The 21,046-nt window shown below is 34.9% G+C and overlaps 1 protein-coding gene across 1 annotated transcript in view; it reads right to left on the reverse strand.

Moving 5' to 3' along the window:
• Window positions 1–2,439: 2,439 nt before the first annotated feature.
• LOC149552478 (uncharacterized) overlaps window positions 2,440–21,046 on the reverse strand; it is a 48,698-nt gene continuing 30,091 nt past the window's right edge. The window contains exon 5 of the mRNA XM_089788060.1: window positions 2,440–2,796. Within this exon, the coding sequence (XP_089644186.1) occupies window positions 2,653–2,796 (144 nt within the window). The 3' untranslated portion in view covers window positions 2,440–2,652. The remainder of the gene's footprint in view (window positions 2,797–21,046) is intronic.

Genomic DNA, 21,046 nt, shown 5'->3' on the forward strand with positions numbered 1-21,046 from the left:
AGACTAATTCCCTTTTCAATAAAACAAAACAAAGAATAAGAAGAAATAAATAAAGGCTAAAACTCTACCATAAGAATCATGCCCATTGCAAAGCAGAAGTTATCAGAAGAATATACACAAGAAAATTGACAAAGGTCTACATACAAATAATTGCCATAAGAATAATAAATAAAAGAAAAGGAACCATTTGGAAAAAATGGAAAATCATTTGAAAATATGCCAAAAAAGGGAACAAAACAACATAATAAAATTGGAGACTACACATTTATGAGATAGTTACTAAAGAAGATTTCAATCTTGATATAAACTATATATTATTTCAAAAAGTATTTCAAGATTTCCTAAATATAGTCAAGATTCAACTATGAGTAGGGACATGGTGAATTAAACTCTTATAAGGCAAACTATTTATTAGCCTATAAATTAATTTGTAATATCAAAACCTATGTTTAAATATAAAAAGATTTATAATTCAAATACTTAGTCTAATGAAATTCATAAATTGCTATTTTTCACATTATGGCCAATTGAATCTACTTAGCAATAAGGGCACATAAAACTCATCACAAAAATTTCAAAATTCAAATAATTAAACACTGTACTTCTTTCACTTAAAGATTATGAGTATGATTTTTAAACCAATGTTATACAATTCTATGAGAAATACATATACCATACTGACAAGATTTGAGATTGTGACTCTTAAATACACCTATATCCAAAAACATTACAAATTCTTGATCTACTCCTATAGACCTTCTACAACACCTTGGAATTATCATTGAGATCCTTTAACTCAACTAATAAATTAAGATTTGATAACCCACAGCTATTATTTAGGAATTTAGTTATAAATTACATCTTAACATGAAACAAGCTCAATCTTACACTTTTAAAGCTAGATTATTTGTAACAATCGTGTGATTATAGTAAATGTAACATAGAATAGATTTCTATTAAAACCAATTTCAAAACAAACTTTTGAATAATTTAATCAAATCAGATTTAATCATATCAACTAGCCTAATTCTTTTATTTTAGGAATTTTTTATATCGTGTAATTGAGAAATAGATTCCTATTTTGTACTTTCATGCATTATAAATTTCTGGATTATGAAAAACCGTGTTCATAGCCTATAAATATACTAGCATATCATATTTAAACTAAATATGCTCAAATTAATAAAATATAGGGATTATGCTCAAATTAATAAAATATAAGAATTGTGCTCAAATTCATTCTGCAAATATATTTTGAATTGAGATATACTTATATCAAATCCAAACTTTTCACACAATAAAGAGCTTCCAAATTGATATTAAACTTATATGTACAATTTTTAAACATTGTTTTCAAAAAGGAAAAAGCTAACTAATACCCAAACTAATAAGTATACATTTATCTTTTCTCTAAAGTTGTTCTCATAGGGTCTTATCTTAGAAACCCAGAAACCCTTCTTGATAATGTATCTAAACAAGCTTACTAATTACTTAATACAAATATAAACAATCCAAACTATATTTCTCCATTTATATACATAGTATCAACAAACTCCCAAAAACTGATTGAAAGTAGACTAAATTATTTAGAATTGTTTTTTCCACATTATTCTTTAATTTAAAATTATAGTAAGAACAATATAAAAAAATTAATATTTTAATATTAGTTTATCTTCTATTATGTCTATAACACAATATATTAAATTATAATTATAATTACATACGTGACATTTAAAAATTATATATATATTCTAACAAAATTAAAAATTAAAAATAACTCTACATGTAAAAATTAAATAAACTCTAGATTTTAAAATAATATTAAAACCAGTGCATAAAAACAAATGCATTTGAGCAGTTAGTCTACTCTTAATGTAAATCACACTACTGACAAAGAAACTATTTTATTCCGTTAATTTGTAATCGTTTCCGTTAAAACTACATTACATCAAGTAGAAGTAAGTAGAAGTTTTAATATTGCTTAAAATGTCATGCTCCATAACAAAATGCATGGTAAAATGGATGTATGTTATGTTTTTAAGGTACGGCGGTGCATTCTATCGGGACAATAGCCGCGTCCCCATATATTTAGCTATAGGCACTAAATGATCAATAATGATATCCCTGTGCGCTTGGTTCTTTGTCTGAATATCAATGTAGAATAATCACAATATTTTGTGGAATCTTTCACGTTAAGTGTAAAACAGTGGCAGAAAACGTAAATATACAAGAAGAAAGATAGAGATTAATACTACTTTTTAAAAACACTAATAAAACATCCAACTAACATGAATTGTCATGAATATCCTAATTTTCCTCTAAGGAAAAAATGCTATATAAAATGCTAGTTGAAACAAATGTTTAAACAGGGAAGGTGTCTACTTAACAGAACACGATTGTGCTGGTTAGTCGGCCCAAGCGAATAGAAAGATAAAAAGAGACCATTAAAAGAGTAGTTTGATTTGCATATTTCAATAAAGAAAAAACTCTATGGAATTGAAAAATCTCATTTGATTTGAAATTCTTCTATTCTCCAGCACTTGTAAAATGCAGTAACTGGGTACTTTCCAGTATAAACAAAATTGAATGAATTTATCTTCTAGTTGCCCCTGCCCACTGCATTATTCTCTTAAAGCATATGTAAAAACAGTCTCATGTTTTGTAGTCTGGATTGTCTCTCAAACCAAGTTTAGAAATAACAAAGCAGTAGGAATCCCAATCAGTCCGCCGAAGATACTTGAGCAGTTTCTTTCGTCTTTGAATCATTTCATTAAGTCCCTTCCGAGAATGCTTATCCTAGTTTAACCAAAATACAAAAGGAAGACATACATTTTAGTATATGAAAATTCTCGGTCAAAAAAACAATGGAAATAAAAAAATTCAAAGAACAACTGCACGCTATAAAGTATTTGCGAGCAATAAAAATAGAATGAAGCTGCCTCCTCCAAATGGTCCTCTGGAACAAATATGTTCATACCATCAAGTACTGTCAAACACCCACAATACAATGGCTAGAGTCCTTCCAATAAACAGCAACCATTGTATTCTCAGCTAAATGTTCAAGCTAACATTCAAAACACTCTATAGGTACAAGAATAAGGTTATCAATACAGATTTGGCAAATAAGTTATTAACGCAAAAGTGTAACACAGTTGAAAAATCAGTATATCTATAATCTAAATACATTTTTTTATTCAATAAAAGTAAAATGTAAAATTCAACATCCCTGATGCACAATGTTTGAAATTCGTCTGCTCAACAAATTTCATCCTCTTACTCTTATATTCAATAAAGATTTAGTTTATGGCAATATGACCCAGATATTGATTCCTCCAGCACAAAAATGTAAGTCTGATCTACAAATGCACCAGAAAGCAAGTCACAAGGTTCAAATTCAAGTTCGTCAATCATAAAATTTGGAAAAAAAATCGACAATAAATTTAACTTATACAAATTTATTAATTTTTAAATATAAGTAATATATCCACAAAATTGTCAAAATAGTTTGATATGCTACATAATATAACTAAATAACTCAATATTATTTTAAAATAATATTATTCTATTTAACAATATTATATTAAATTATTTAATATCATAAAATTTGGATGAAATTCGGAAAGGGTAAAAATTTCGCTGAAATTTGAACTTCGTGGATGAGATTCAGTGAATCCTGTGACTTAGCCAGAAAGCCCTATATTGCAGAAACATTTCAATCAAGCCCTCTGTGATAAAGATGCATTGTGCAAGCACTTGTCAATAAGGTGCAGAGGACACCATGCTAGCCCGTTATTACATAGGCATTTAGTGCATGTAGCACAGATGTTGACAGCTCACTGTACTGCCTATGCATTTGATGATATGCATTACGATTGTGTACTAAGTTCTTCCAACTAAAGAACAGGATTTACCACAACTACCATAAATATAGCCAAGGAGCTCTTAATGGAAATCATATTAATACTTCAAGTTAAACAGATGATAAAGCGATTTCCAAGCTAAAGGTGCAATCCAAATTAAATCGGACTTAAAGAAGGGTGAATTTGCCACTAGACAACAGTAAATTCCAACCTGGGCAAATCATCAGCAGAAGTCAGGGATCAGATCATACTTCAAACAAATTAAAATCTAATTCAAGGGATTGGCAAACCCTCCATCTGCAAGTTGATGAATTTTCCAGATCTGGAAGCCCAAATTCCCAAGTGATCAAGGGAGAACAAACTACACAATCTAGCAATTTTAGAATTCAGTTTTCCAGGCTGATTTAAGAACTAAACAAGATAAATATCAACTTTAAGAAGCAAACTGCATATCCAAAGTTCAAATTGCAATTAGGCTCAAAGAAGGCGAAAAGCAGAAGTAAAAGCAGAATTTCCTAAGTCTGATTGTTGCTAGGAAGGTGAAATTTATTTTAGTGAAGTATGAAATTACATGTCCTCATCAATTTAAGACGGAAAGCTTATTTTATTTTTGCTTGTGCTCAACTTTCAGCCATAAAACTTGATGTAATATCCCCAACTGGGTAATTGTCCCAAATTTATTAATATATTTCAGAAATATTAAACAGACAAGTTCATGCAATAGATTTCAAATTTAACCACTAAAATACCAGAAAGAATACAAATAACCAGCAGAAATATAAACTCCAAAATAATGTTGTGTTCAAATCTCCAACAGAATAAAGTTTTAGAAACAATATTGCATTTCAGCAAAACAATCACAGAATCGAATCGTAGTTATAGAAATAACAGCAAGATTGGATATCAGAAATATGAACTTAAAGCACTATGTAAAACACATGTGCAAGGCCTCCAACCGACAATGGGTTTCTGTCCACTGCCTCCAAGCTGAAGGATTTCCATCCTCTCACCTGCCAAAAGCTGAAGCTTTCCAGAACTCTCCAAGAGAAAAATTAAATTCAAAACCATAAACCAAGTACATTGCAAATGAGCTCTCCTCCTTCCTTTAAGCCCAACCTGGTGACACTTTACATTCCTTTCTCTATTTCTTTATTTCTTTTTAAAATATCCTTTTCCCCATTTAAGAAAATAAAGTGCTCGTATAATAATAAAGTGGCATTTAATAATATGAACTTGTGTTTTAAAGTCACTTGATTAATAAACCATTTAAATCTTCAAGCATTAAAATTACCCATAAGATGGGCTCAAATAATCATGAGTGATAGCTTGTTGGGAAGGCCTCAATGAGATGCTCCTGGTCCAACACTAAAATGCCAAGAATATTGAGTCTGCTGACCTACTATAAATAGTATCTAAAAACCCCACTGAAACACCTTGATTGGCCGGAAACTAGAATTGCCTAGGCCAAAACTCAATTTGACGCCCATGAAATCTCAATTAGCCCACAAGACCAAGGCAAACAGGCTAATGTCACAACAAAAATTACTGGCCTAGAAAAAGGGACATTACACTTGACCAAAGTGTTCTCTCTTTGGTTTGCAAGGATTGATACAACAACCAATGATGGAATGAAGGGAACATGGAAGATACTTAGACGTCATGAAGAAGTCAAGCCAAGACTCGCACTTAAGGAATTCAAAGGACAAGATGTACAAGGAATTGAATTAACTCTACAAATGAAGAAAGTCACATCAACCTTGGATTTCCCAAGATTGTCATGAGGGACCACAAGAATCAACACAGGGAAGGTTTTAAACTTTAAAGACTACAAGGAGTTCCAACACAAGAATTCCAAGGACAATGAAGAAGTTTCAAGAACAATGAAGAGGACATTCATGAAGATGAAACAATTTGGAATATGAACCCTCACAAACAATCAAAGGTTGAGAAATGTTGAGTATCAAGAGATGTTGGAACTTCTATGTGATAATGAAGAAAAAGGAGTTGAAACATAAATGAAGAAAGGAAGATTACAAGACATACCAACCGATCAAGTTGTTCCAAATCGACATATCCAAGTTCACAAAACCTTCATTCACAAGTGGACATGTGGATATTTGGAAGGATTGTTTACAAAATGCGAAAGTTTTCACCGCCTTGAAAGATTGCACTCTTTCTATGACATTGTGAGTTATCTCTAGTAAGTAAAAAGTAATTCCATAAGGAATTTGTCTAAGTACTATTCATTATTATCGTTGTCCTTAGGATGTTGCTTAGACTCTCTAAACCGTTATCTCTTTTATCTTTCTTTGAAGCTCAAGCTAGTAAAAAAATTCAAGTTCCAACCACTTTTAGAGAGAAGAGCAGATTGAATCCATAAACATCTACATAAGTGCCCTCGTGATTACCAGCAATATCACATCAAATACAACTAAGTTATATCCAGCACAAAATCAATAGTTTGGATTGTAAACCCTGGGGGTTGCCATACTTGATCACACAAGTTTCCTATTGTTTATTATTTGAGGCTTCCTTGTTCAAGAGAGGATAGCATACTTACTATTTTATTTTGCATGTCAAAGTGGTCACAAACTCACATCAACACACTTGCCACTTCTCCCACCTCCATTGTAACTGTTGAAGGCAATGATAAAAGAAAATGCAGAGACCAAAAGGAATGGGCTCATGCATCCTCTTGGCTGGGAGAGAAACCCAATGAGAAATTTCTAAAACATTCCCTCCATGTGCCATTTCACAAACCAACATCATATGCACCTAAGAAAAAACAAGGACTCCAAGCATTGTATGTCTCCTTACATGGAAGGCATTTTATGAACATCCCTTGTGGCCACCAAACCAAGTTTCCTTCTCATACCCGCCTCAAAACAAATTAAAACAAGAAAGAATGCAAAGTCAAACAACAAAATGCATAAAGGGATGTGGTGGGAATCTTGCTCTAAAAAAGAACGAACGATTTTAATCCACAAGCACCATTCATACCCACCATCTCTCCTTCAATTCCCAAACAACATTCCCAATTCCAAGATTCCCAAAATCAGATTTTCAGTTCCAAAATCAGAGATCCGGAATTCTAAGAATCTAAAAATCTAAATTCTATTCCAAATCCTCAACATCAGAAATCCTGATCCGAGATTTCAAATATGAATTTCAATCTCTCTCCAAGCATGGTGAAAATCCCAGCTCCTACAACAGGATACTGAAATCAAAAGCCCCGATTTCAAAAATTCAGGTGCAAGAATCCATTGCCAAATTCAGATTCCATTTTCCAAAATCAATTTCCAATCCATTTCCAAGAATATAAAAGCCTAATTCCAAGGGTCCCAAAATCAGAATCTTTGAGTTCCTGAATCAGGAATTTCAAATCAGAGACTCAAATTCCTTGTTCAAAGTACCAATTCAAGGTATGAAATACAGGTCCCAAATTGCAAAATCAGACTTTGACTTCCTGATTCAGAGTATTAAAACTTGATCAGATTTGAAATTTTAACACCAGTTCAGTTCACTGAATTTTGTGTTCAAGGATTCTATCTTATATATATGTAGTACTTGAACTTTTAAATAAAATTTTGTGTTCAATAAATATTCTCTGTCAATTTAGTTGCAGAGCGGTGTTGTGCGTTGTGAGGTTTTCACACTATCGCCCCAAAAATTTGGGGACCCCCTTTTTTCAATTGCCTTAGCAATTCTTCGGTCTAGAGGTTTCAAATTTGAAGATTTCACACCTTGGACACCTTCAGGGCCAGTGGAGAGAGGGTTAGATTTATTTTCACCCGGTTTCAACTTGATTTTCCAGAGCCACCAATTTCATCCTTAGGCCGAACAAATTTTAAAGAAGAACTCTTGGCAGGATAAAGTTGTGAATTTTGTACTTAGACATTTCCTTTTGAAAATTTGGATGTAATTGTATAAATTTGGATAATTTCCAAAAAATGAAAATTTTGTTAAATTTGGTCTTTTGGAAAATCTTAATTATTTTTTTTGGTGAAGAAAATTAATTTTTGTGATGGTGAAGTCAAATTGCAAAATCGATTTTTAAGCTCTAGAGAAATAATTTTATTTGTGTTAAAATGCTACAATTGCTTAGCAAAATCGATTTGAATTAAAATTGCAATATTTGGCTTTAAATGGATTAAATTGCCTTGAAAACTTTTTAGCCTTTAATGAAATTAGTAATTTACTATTGAAAAATGGCTAGCCAAAATCTAATTTTAATGATGTATTAATTACTAAATCTTTATTATTAAATGGAAATATTTAACACCTCTATGGCAATTTAAAAAATTAATTTTCATCATGGCAAAATTAATTTTAGCTAAGTATTTAATTATGGGTCATAATTTTGCATTAATTATTTGTTTTTCTTTCTCCCAAGGTCCAAGTCGGCTAGCTTGGAGAGAGTAAGAAAGTTAGGTATAAGAGGATGCCTCTCTCCCATTTCCTCCTCACTTCTCACTTCTCCTTCTCAAGGTGTTGGGGATTTTGCAAGAGCAGATCTACACTCTTCTTGCTTGGCAAAATTTGTGGAAGTTGAATTATGTGGGGGCCGAAATTTGAGAGAACCGAATTTTGTGGGAGCCGAATTTTGTGAAAGATAAAATTCTGATTTTCAAGAAGAGTTGCGATTTTTGCCCTAAATTGGGTAATTTTATTTGGAGGTGAATTACATGATAAATTTCTGATTTGCAAGTGGATTTGAAGTTCTTGAGGTCTAGTCCTAATTCCGAAAAGTCGCTGTACGATTATTGGTTAAGGTGAATTTTCATCATTTAGAATTGAAAGGGGTCATTAAGCTGACATCCTTCTTTCGTTCTAGTCTAAAGATTGCTTCCCTTGGTTCTACTTGCCTTCTGGTCCACCACTCTACCATCTCGTAATAGGGCAACGAGTATGGAGGATGTTAGTGCAAGTAAGAATCACAAGCAGACAAACACTAAGAAAGACAAAGAGGAGATGATGCCCAAAACACCCTTCTTCTCAAAAATGAAGCGAATAACCGACACCAATATCGATGCAGTGGACATGATATGGATGAAGGACAGACTAAAAGGACAATCCCCCTTGACTATTGGTAAAGGTAATTTCAAATCATTTAGAGTTGAAAGGGGTCCTTAAGCGGATTTTTCTCTTTCGTTCTAGTCTTAAGGATTGCTTCCCTTGGTTCTACTTGCCTTTTGGTCCACCACTCTACCATCCCGTAATAGGGCGACGAGCATGGAGGATGTTAGTGCAAGTAAGAATCCTAAGGGGGCAAACACTAAGAAAGACAAAGAGGATATGATGCCCTAAACACCCTTCTTCTCGAAAATGAGGCGAATAACCGATACCAATGGCGGTACAATAAAAGGATATACAAAAGGCAATTGCACATCATAGCCCAGGCATCAACACTTCCATTACGACCATGATGAGTGACAACGGAGCAGCCCTTGATTTTGAAGACATCAGAGAAGAGGATATCAATGAAATAAGAATTGGATCGAGATTGGATGAGCTAGAAGGTTGCCATCAGAAAAAAGCATTTGGGCATCCTTTCCTCTCTCAGTGCTTTTATTGGATTTGCGAAAGAATATGAGAAGGATCATGAAAAGATGCTACAAGCAGCAAGCAACGTGGTGAAGTCAGTGGAACTCAAGGCGAAGCACACACCTTGTCCTCTTATGGAAGAAGTTAACAAAAGGCTATCTAAGTTCATTGCCTTAGCTAAGAAAATGAAAAAAAAGAGAAGATTTATATTAGAAGATCATTTGATGTAAGCCCAAGTGGCAATTTCCCTTTCTCCTAAAATAGGACAAGTGTCTAATTTTTATTGGGCACCATTTTGGTGCCTTCTCATCGGTTGCCACCTTTTTGCATTTTTTTCACTTTTTTCATTGGTCCATTGATGAGGTGGCGTCTTCTCATTGGCCGATGGAGTGGCAACCCTAATTAGGGTTTTGAGGATCCAATCTAGATCTTTGATCTTGTTTTGATCTCCATCCTTCGTTGTATTTTTGGCCCCTATATAAGGCCATTTGCTCTCATTTGTAAAGTGTTGGAGAAATTGTTGCGAAGATAATACCAAAATTGCTCTCTTTTTCATTATTGCGATTTGCATGTTGATTAAGAACATTGGGTATTATTGCATGTTTTCTACTTCCACATAGTTAGATTTCTTTTCAAGTTGTTGAAGCAAATTTTATTTGAAGTTGTTTAAGTGAGGTTAAAGTAGATGAATAGTTGTATGGTAGCTTTGGTAAATGTTTGATAGGGGTCAATACTAGACCACTAGCATCCTAGCGGCTAGTTGGGAAGCCTTGTGTGGTGAACTAGTTTATTGTTCCTTTGAATAATTGCACCTATGGAAGTGAGGTTGTTGGTCAGCTTTCATTAAGTTCGATCCCCGTCCATTTGCTAACCTTCCATTCGTAGGACCAGGAGTAGAATAGTGAGTAGTGCAGTAGTTGAAGTTTAGAGAAGGAAGTTAGAAAAGTAAGTCAAGTATCAGAACACATCCATTCACCTTCCACCACCATCGCTTTCCCACCAACATCATCATTGGCAAACACATCTTCCATCATCACCACCATCAACATTATCTGCCACTCACATATTTCACAAACCCATCATCATCTCCATCATTCCACCAAAGTCCAAGTCATCCTTGAATGAAAAACATAAGGCTGCTTATGTGATTACCAACGAATCACATCAATAAAACTGAGTGAGCATCCACAAGTGCAAGGAACATTGGAGTTGTTCTCACATCTCGTGTGCGATAACTTTTCAAGAGAGGAATTGTATGTTTGATACTCCGTATCAAATATCCAATTACTAATATGTTATGTAAGTGATACAAAACTCGCATCAACATTATCTAGCGCTAGGAGGGCTGAATGATTTTCATTTTTGGATCAACTTGGAAATGCAGAGATTGACGAAGAATGAGCTTTCAAAGCTAGATTTGAGATGAGAGATCTCTTTTAAAATCAAAAAATTCAAAAAAATCAAAATTTTCAAAATTTTCAAAAAAGAAGAAAGGTTTCTCAATGGATAGGAGAGTGGACGTTCATCCCATTTGGTTTGATTTGAACAAAAGGTTATCTCCATTGAATTTGTCTCAACTTGCAACACCAAGGAAATGTAGGATACATGGTACTACGGATCATGGGGAGATGGATTGTTTGGTGTTTCTCTTAAGAGTGGACATGGCATTAAGAGGAAAATTTTCTTTTTCACAAATACATGAGCATGTGGTCTTTGTCAATTCGAAGGAAGATTTTCTTGTTTTCAAAGAAGATATCAATAGGGAACCAAAAAACATGTGGAAAATGTTATTGGTGCCTCACACATAGTCTCATATATTTAGACTCTATTTGCCCATCTTGCCAAGACACCATTGACTTGGTCAAGTTTCAATTGGGTTGGTATGAGGAAATATCAGTAGGCGGTGGTAAGAATTTCTTTCAGCTTTCAAGTTGGACACCAAAGAATGAAGAAGATAAGATTTATCAAGAGGATATGGTTGATTCTGATATTCAAGATAACCGAGTGGATGAACCTTCACACATTATATCAAGAGGTGGAGAGGTTGATAAGAAAATCGAGGGAACAATTGAATTTATCCAAGAGAGAGAGGAGACGGTAAGCAAAGGAAAGGATTCCACCGAGATCCTGACTGAGTCAAATCCAGATGCTTCGTCCGATGAGGGTGAAGACATGTTTGAAAACTTCAAGAATTTCGTGACTAGAATTGTGCAACAAGGGATGGAGTTGGGTAACCGAACACCAGTAAGAGACTTACTATTACCCAATTGGTGCAGAGTTCACAACGCATTCCACTCGGAGTTACCTTGCTCCTTGTGTATAGTGGCCTTAGAACAAGTAGAAAAGAGAATCCCAATGGCTCTAAAACGAGAAGATCAACATGGCAGACAGAAGGTTGAGATTCAACAAGTTGATGAAGCAAAAAATCAACAGGTAAAGACACACGAAGAACTACAAATGGAACATCAAAAGGTGGATGAAAAGGAAATCTTTGGTGAGCCTTCATACATAATTCAAGGGGTGACTCTTGAGGATGGATTGCAAGAAGTTTCAAATATCCTTAAAGAGGAAGATAATCAAGTGGGAAAGTTCAACAAGGAATCACAAGATATCACAAGACAGTTCAAATATGAGGAAAATATTGATAAACCAATGCAAGGCGCTATCTCCACTACATTCTTTGGGGGGATGCTTGAAAATCCTATAGAAGAAATACAAAAGGAGTCATTGCCCAAAGCCTTTCAAGGTGATCAAGTTGTTGCAAGTGGCACGATTCACCATCAACTTCGACCTCCAGAAATTTTGCCTCTTGAAATGGAAGTTGATGGGCCACTCACAAAGATGTATGATGGTTCTCCTATCAGTCTTGAAGGTACTATGTTTGGTGAGAGTCTATATAAAGAATGGCAAGATGTTCCTGAAGAGAGTTCAAAGGGAAATTACATGCTAGATGATGGAGCTTCTATTGACGAGGATATGCAAGGATTGTTAAGTGGTGATCAAGTTGCTCCCATGGAAAAGGAAAATAAAGAACAATTTGGGTTGATGCTACAGTTGGATATTGTGTTCGAGCAACTTGGAGAGGTGTTTGATGGGGAGAATATCAAAAAATCCTTGATTTTTGAGGATACACTTGAGGAGATTCACAAGGATTCATGGTTCACTATTCACAAGGACAAGCCCCCAAAGGTGATATTTCATGAGCTTGATTCCAAGATTGATCCTGCCTGGATTACCAATGAGTTTGGTGTTGATGCTATTGGGATGGTTCACCACCAACTTCGACCTCCTAAGACCGTGGAGAATTTCCAGGTTCCATTTGAATTTGAGTTGTGCTAGGTTGTTTCTTTCCCTGCTCTTAAAGATGAAAGGTTTGAAAGTTTTTATTTTGATTATGGAAATTCTACAGAAACAACTTGTATTTGGATTAATCATGGACCCTATGAGTTGCCTCAATTGTTGGTCTTGCATGATAATTTTCTAAAGTTTGAGTTTGAGGTGACCAAATTTTTTTCAGAGTACAAGGATGGGTTTGCGAGATTGAGAACTATCACCCAAACCTTGTTACTTTTGAACATCTTGAGAAACCATGTTAGATCCAGTGTATATATTAGATCGGTTAGTGTTGTCCCTTTAGAGCCTTGTACATAGTCAGGTAGGTTTGTCTTGGACCATTTGGTTCGGGATAGTAGTTTAAGTTTCCTTTCAATTGGGTAGATTAAAGTTTCCCTTTTAGTTGTTTAGAGTAGTTTTCTTTTCAGTTCTTTAGAGTAGTTTTCTTTTCAGTTCTTTAGAGTAGTTTTCTTTCAGTTGTTTAGTTTAGGTGTTGTGAGGGAGCTCGAGTAAAATTTGCATCAAGTCATTTGATTAGAGATCTTTTACTCTTCCCTTAGTTGGAGCAGTTTTGGTTTCGATTCTTTGCAGGTGCAAAGGGGGGTCCATGTTATCACTCATGGGCAAGGTGTGTGGATTTTACATTTTTGGTAACAAAATAGAGTCCGTCTTGTTCATTTCTTGAGTATATTTGACGAGGTTCAGAGATTAAAGAATGTGTTTAGTCGTTGGTCTATGGTAGGACTGGTACTAAATTTGGGTTTAACTCGATAGAGGTTCCTAAGTTATCTTTGACATGGTTACAACATTCTACTCACACTTAATTGCTTTGAGTTCTTGATGTTTCGAAGTGAAATTGGATTTAGTAAAAATCACACCTGCTTCAACGCCGCTGTGGTCTTCCAAACCCTCCGCAACCTTCATTGCTTGCAAACCAAACAAACGATTGAAAAGAAAGGAAGAAAAGAGAAAATATCATGAGAAAAGAGAAAAGGCAGTATCGAAGTGAAAATAAAGATAAAATTTGGTTCAAGGGTGTGCAATCATCTCTACCGGTGCTATAAAGATAATCACTAAAGGTAGAACCATGATTGTGGTGCCACAGCGATAACTCCGTCGGGGCTATAGACGCCTGACTGGCAGCGAGGCTCTATCCAGGTTGCTTTTGAAGTAAGGATATTATGATAGCTAAGTTTAATGGATCTAAGAGATTATCGAGTTCTTGTCAAGCGGGGAATAAATCATTTGCACACACGAGTAACTTATGGTTAGAAAGCTTAGGTTCAACTTGAGAGTTCTTTCCCTTGTTGAGTGCTCACCCTTAAGTAGATTTTCGGATAGGCCATCCTGAGACTTTTGTTCTAAGTTACTTATTTCTTGAAATGTTCAGGAACATTTCTTTGGGTTGATGCTAGATGTTGTGAGGTTTTCACACCATCGCCCCAAAAATTTGGGGACCCCCTTTTCTTGATTGCCTTAGCAATTTTTCGGTCTAGAGGTTTCAAATTTGAAGATTTCACGCCTTGGACACCTTCAAGGCCAGTGGGGAGAGGGTTAGATTTATTTTCACCCAATTTCGACTTGATTTTCCAGAGCCACAAATTTCATCCTTAGGCCGAACAAATTTTAAAGAACAACTCTTGGCAGGATAAAGTTGTGAATTTTGTACTTAGACATTTTCTTTTGAAAATTTGGATATAATTGTATAAATTTGGATAATTTTCAAAAAATGAAAATTTTGTTAAATTTGGTCTTTTGGAAAATCTTAATTATTTTTTTTGGTGAAGAAAATTAATTTTTGTGAAGGTGAAGTCAAATTGCAAAATCGATTTTTAGGCTCTAGAGAAATAATTTTGTGTTAAAATGCTAATTGCTTAGCAAAATCGATTTGAATTAAAATTGCAAAATTTGGCTTTAAATGAATTAAATTGCCTTGAAAATTTTTTAGCCTTTAATGAAATTAGTAATTTAATATTGAAAAATGGCTAGCCAAAATCTAATTTTAATGACGTATTAATTACTAAATCTTCATTAAATGGAAATATTTAACACCTCTAAGGCATTATTTATTTTCTTTTTGCAATTTTGGTCCATATGGCAATTTAAAAAGTTAATTTTCATCATGGCAAAATTAATTTTAGCTAAGTATTTAATTGTGGGCCATAATTTTGCATTAATTATTTGTTTTTCGTTCTCCTAGGACCCAAGTCGGCTAGCTTGGAGAGAGTAAGAAAGTTGGGTATAAGAGGATGCCTCTCTCCCATTTCCTCCTCACTTCTCACTTCTCATTCTCAAGATGTTGGGGATTTTGCAAGAGCAAATCTGCACTCTTCTTGCTTGACAAAATTTGTGGAAGCTGAATTATGTGGGGGCCGTATTTTGTGGGAGCTGAATTTTGTGGAAGATAAAATTCTGATTTTTAAGAAGAGTTGCGATTTTTACCCTAAGTTGGATAATTTTATTTGGAGGTGAATTACATGATAAATTTCTGATTTGCAAGTGGATTTGAAGTTTTTGAGGTCTAGTCCTAATTCCGAAAAGTCATTGTACGATTATTGGTTAAGGTGAATTTTCATCATTTAGAGTTGAAAGGGGTCCTTAAGCTGACATCCTTCTTTTGTTCTAGTCTAAGGATTGCTTCCCTTGGTTCTACTTACCTTCTGGTCCACCACTCTACCATCCTGTAATAGTGCAACGAGTATGGAGCATGTTAGTGCAAGTAAGAATCCCAAGCGGACAAACACTAAGAAAGACAAAGGATATGATGCCCAAAACACCCTTCTTCTCAAAAATGAAGTGAATAACCGACACCAATATCGATGCAGTGGACATGATACGGATGAAGGATAGGCTAAAGGAAGGACAATGCCCCTTGGCTATTGGTAAAAGTAATTTCAAATCATTTAGAGTTGAAAGGGGTCCTTAAGCGGATTTTTCTCTTTCGTTCTAGTCTAAGGATTGCTTCCCTTGGTTCTACTTGCCTTCTGGTCAACTCTAGCATCCCATAATAGGGCGACGAGCATAGAGGATGTTAGTGCAAGTAAGAATCCTAAGGGGACAAACACTAAGAAAAACAAAGAGGATATGATGCCCAAAACACCCCCCTTCTCGAAAATGAGTCGAATAACCGATACCAATGGCGGCACAATTAAAGGATATACAAAAGGCAGTTGCACATCACAGTCCAGGCATCGACACTTCCATTACAACCATGATGAGCGACAATGGAGCAGCCCTTGATTTTGAAGACATCAGAGAAGAGGATATCAATGAAATAAGACTTGGATCGAGATCGGATGAGCTAGAAAAGGTTGCCATCAAAAAAAAGCATTTGGGCATCCTTTCCTCTCTTAGTGCTTTTATTGGATTTGCAAAAGAATATGAAGGATCATGAAAAGATGCTACAAGCAGCAAGCAACGTGGCGAAGTCAGTGGAACTCAAGGCGAAACACACACCTTGTCCTCTTATGGAAAAAGTTAACGAAAGGCTAGCTAAGTTCATTGCTTTAGCTAAGAAAATGAAAGAAAAGGGAAAATTTATATTAGAAGATCATTTGATGTAAGCCCAAGTGGCAATTTCCCTGTCTCCTAGAATAGGACAAGTGTCTATTTTTTATTGGGCACCATTTTGGTGCCTTCTCATCGGTTGCCACCTTTTTGCATTTTTTTCATTGGTTCATTGATGAGGTGGCATCTTCTCATTGGCCGATGGGGTGGCAACCCTAATTAGGGTTTTGAGGATCCAATCTGGATCGTCGATCTTGTTTTGATCTCCACCGTCCGTTGTATTTTTGGCTCCTATATAAGGCCATTTGCTCTCATTTGTAAAGTGTTGGAGAAATTGTTGCGAAGATAATACCAAAATTGCTCTCTTTTTTATTGTTGCAATTTGCATGTTCATTAAGAACATTGGGTATTATTGCATGTTTTCTACTTCCACATAGTTAGATTTCTTTTCAAGTGGTTGAAGCAAATTTTATTTAAAGTTGTTTAAGTGAGATTAAAGTAGATGAATAGTTATATGGTAGCTTTGGTAAATGTTTGATAGGGGTCAATACTAGACCACTAGCATCGTAGTGGCTAGTTGGGAAGCCTTGTGTGGTGAACTAGTTTATTGTTCCTTTAAATCATTGCACCTGTGGAAGTGAGGCCGCTGGTCAGCTTTCATTAGGTTCAATCCCCGTCCATTTCCTAACCTTCCATTCGTAGGAGCAGGTGTAGAATAGTGAGTAGTGGAGTAGTTGAAGTTTAGAGAAGGAAGTTAGAAAAGTAAGTCAAGTATCAAAACACATCCATTCACCTTCCACCACCACCGCTTTCCCACCAACATCATCATTGGCAGACACATCCTCCATCATCACCACAATCAACATTATCTGCCACTCACATATTTCACAAACCCATCATCATCTCCATCATTCCACCGAAGTCCAAGTCATCCTTGAATGAAAAACTTAAGGCTGCCTATGTGATTACCAACGAATCACATCGATAAAACTGAGTGAGTATCCACAAGTGTAAGGAACATTGGAGTTGTTCTCACATCTCGTGAGCGATAACTTTTCAAGAGAGGAATTGTATGTTTGATACTCCGTATCAAATATCCAATTACTAATATGTTATGTAAGTGATACAAAACTTGCATCAACGAGCGGCAGACTGTATTATGAATGAAGGTAGCAGTTTAAATCACGTGGATCACTGGTGAAAGATATGAAATCATTGTATTTAAAACTGCCGATACCAACCCTTTTAAACAGAGTGTCATGGGGCCACAACCAAGACGGGAATGACTCCAGCATGGAGTCACATCCTGTCAAGATCATGTCTCCACAATACCTTTAAACATAAACAATGCCCTGTCAGTTTTGGTCGACTAAACACACAAGTTGGTCAACCCATGCTTTAGATACTAAGATATATTATTATTAATACAACTTGTCAATGATATAATTTGGTAGATCAGTCAATATAAGTATTGATTAAATAATGAATTTCCAATATAGATATGAATATTTTATATCAATTTCACAACAGTAGCATTTGCATATATATATATATATTCCAATAGAATTTCATCCGACTGAACTATAACATTAACACAGTTCAGAAAGTAAAAAGTCAGAATTCCACAGATTCCATATGGTCTAAAAACAGACTTGAAATCCCCAATTCTGAGTTTCAACATCAGAAGTCAGAATTCCATTTGAAGGATCCATTTCTCATTCAAACTACCTACTTCCAGAATCCTAATTGAAGTCTACGATACCAGACTTCAATTCCAAATCTCACTCTCAATCCATGTTCCATTCAAAGACTTACAATCTGATCCATTACTAGTTGCAAATATCAAGTCAAAGTTGAACGAACAAAGATGAATCTACAAGTAATCCCGAGGCCCATGTTCCATGCTTGATTACAAGAATCTAGTGTTACAATAATGATGACTATGATGGAGTAGAATTTTGGATACTCTTGATCATGACAGTAATGCTATGAACAATGATGGCTGTAAGATGTTGCCATGCAGGTGCTTACATATGATTGCAGAAGATGTCTTGAAAGGAATCAAGGCAGCTTGTCTACTGAAGCTACTCAAGGCTTGATGAAAGCTTAAAGATCGCTGAAATGAAAGTATGACAACAGGAATAGAACCATGGCGTAAGCTCAAGAGATATTTTCAGAATTTTGAAAATATGAAGAATACATCAAAAGAATGTCAATCAAAGAAGGGAATATTCCTATGAAAAATATTCAAAATGTATTTCATTGTGAAAGGATGTAATGTCCCCAATTTGGGTACAACGAATTTATGAGTAACTAATTTAAAATTTAAAACATTACCCCAAAAAGGCAAAAGCTAATTCGGTTACCAAATATCTAATTATTAATTATGACTTAAGTTCCTATTTTTAAATCATTGATGGGACCACTTTAGGTTCCAAATGATTTTACTAGGCGATATTTTCATGAAAGGATATTTAGGAATAATTAATGGTACTGTTAATGCTAAGTCAAGCTGTCTAAAATTTTGCGAGGGGATCACAGCTTTTTGAAAAAGAGGATAATTTATAAGTAGTTCGATGGGAGAAAAGAATTTATGCCAAACTTATGATTTGTTGGTATCTTCTCTCTACAATTTGTATTCCTGATATGGGACAAAACCCCTGTAGCAGCAGCTGTTCTGGACACAACCAAAGTTCAAAATATTGATTGATGATTATTTTATCAGCACAGCATGGAATATAGTTGTTCTGAATGTAGTCAAGGGTTTGTGGGAGCAATCTGCAAGAAGACAAGGCTCATCTGATATAAAACCTTACGAAAACCTCCGGTATTGTAATCGCAGAATTAATACAGGAATCGCAGCTTGCAAAGATAAATATACATGCAGTTGCCTGGTAACTACAGACGATTCTTGAAGCTCAACAATTCAGGTTTTAGGAAAACAGTGATCTACTATTCTTTTTGTTAAACTCCAAATTCGATGATTAGGATTAGATGGTGTTTTCTATTAAAACATTTCTAGTAGTTTAATGTAAGTAAGTTCAATTTGAATAAAGTACAACTCAAAGATATTTGCATAAGATTTGAATTTTTATATAATTTGTGTTTGAATCAATCTGTTACATTTCCATGAAAATTTTATATTTCTCTGAAGAACTGCTACTTAGGATATTTCAAAGGAATAGGAAATTCCTGAAACTCAAAGCCAATGTAATGTGCAAAAGTCAAATTGTGTTTCCTCTACCCACTATTTTGCCATATTCTCCCTGCGAAGCGGGTAATTTCTGTTCTATATTCGGAGTAGCTAAAACTATTTTATCTTCTAGTGGAAGTGAGTGAAAGATATTATATTTTCATATCCAAATATTCCTAGAAGACAAATCTGGTCCCTTGTTGAGTTAAATCTCGACCATTGATCTTGTAAGACCTCTCTATAAAAGACACGACTTTTTTTTTCCCTTTGCAAAGTCAAGTAGTTAGAGGCTTTTAGCGGGAGTAGTTGTAACAATAGGAGCTAAGGAACAGAAATTGTTGTAAATAGCATTTAGGGTTGATGCAAGTGGAACATTGAAGTTAAGGTATCTCCCTTATATTCTTCCAATGTATGCATGCTTTCTATTCTTCAATGTTAATTCAGTTCAGTGATGTTGACAGTTGAATGTGAAGATGTTTGATGAATTTCCAGTTCATACAATTTGTATCTTGTTAATGTAATGTGCAGTGTATGGTTAGTCTAAAGCTAGTTGCAGCATTAGCTCAATTGTAAATGAATGTTTAAGTTGCACCATTGTTCAGCACTTAAATGTATGTTTACAATTTGGAAATCTTTCATTTCTCTAGATGACTGCAAGAATCCATTTTGTGGGGATCTGTCTATTCGAAGCATCATCCATCATTGTCATTGTCCTAAGGATCTAAAACCCGACTTAGCTTCCTAGACCCTAATCTCTTTGTTATTAGTTTTGAACTAGTCCAGTAGAGTGTGAGTGTGTGTGTGTGAGAGAGAGAGACTTGTGTATGTATTTCATGAACTTTTGTGCAAGTCCCTTGTGGAACCAACAATATTACGTTTACCCAGCGAGTTATCCAAGCATTCTCAAGCCTTGACATCAAGAACCTTGGGGTTATATCATCTGATCATATCCAATAGCACCTAAAATTCTTTTTGTTCGAGAGAGAGTAGGATGCACTTGGTGCATTCTATTCTATGTTGATGACGTACAAAACCCTCAACAACACATACATGGGTTGAATCAGTCACTATTTGTCCAACCTCTTCTATAGCATCCTTCAAAGCCTACAATTGCAAATTTCAATCTTTTCTCTTCCCCAACAATTAATAGCTTGAAGAAAATAAGAGCCTACTAAACATGTGATAATAACATTGATGAGTGGTTGATATCTAATATTAGTCCACTCATCCATATAGTTAGAGCAACCATCCCTTATCCAAACCTATCTCATCTCCTCCATCATTTATCTAAACTTAGAATACTCCTTATCAAGGAGGGATGCATGCAGCTTACGATCTTCAGGGGAACATACATAGTGCATTTTTGAGCATTTGTTTAAATTATGAAGAGCATGCCACATGCAATGACATGGCATGCATAGAAAAATGTGGCAATACAACCATTAGCAATGTCTTGTATATTACGATAACAGATAGTTTCTATTATCTCTGCTTAGTATCTAATGGTTATCTATTGTAATCTTCTGTAAATATTAATATGTTTCGAATATTTAGTTTTTCGTTTCTAGAAGAGAATGTTTCTATTCTTTACGATTGTTTCTTAAGGAAA

Source organism: Cupressus sempervirens, chromosome 6 (genome assembly GCF_028749045.1).
Source record: "Cupressus sempervirens isolate cs-2001-9-10 chromosome 6, ASM2874904v1, whole genome shotgun sequence".
Lineage (NCBI taxonomy): Eukaryota > Viridiplantae > Streptophyta > Pinopsida > Cupressales > Cupressaceae > Cupressus > Cupressus sempervirens.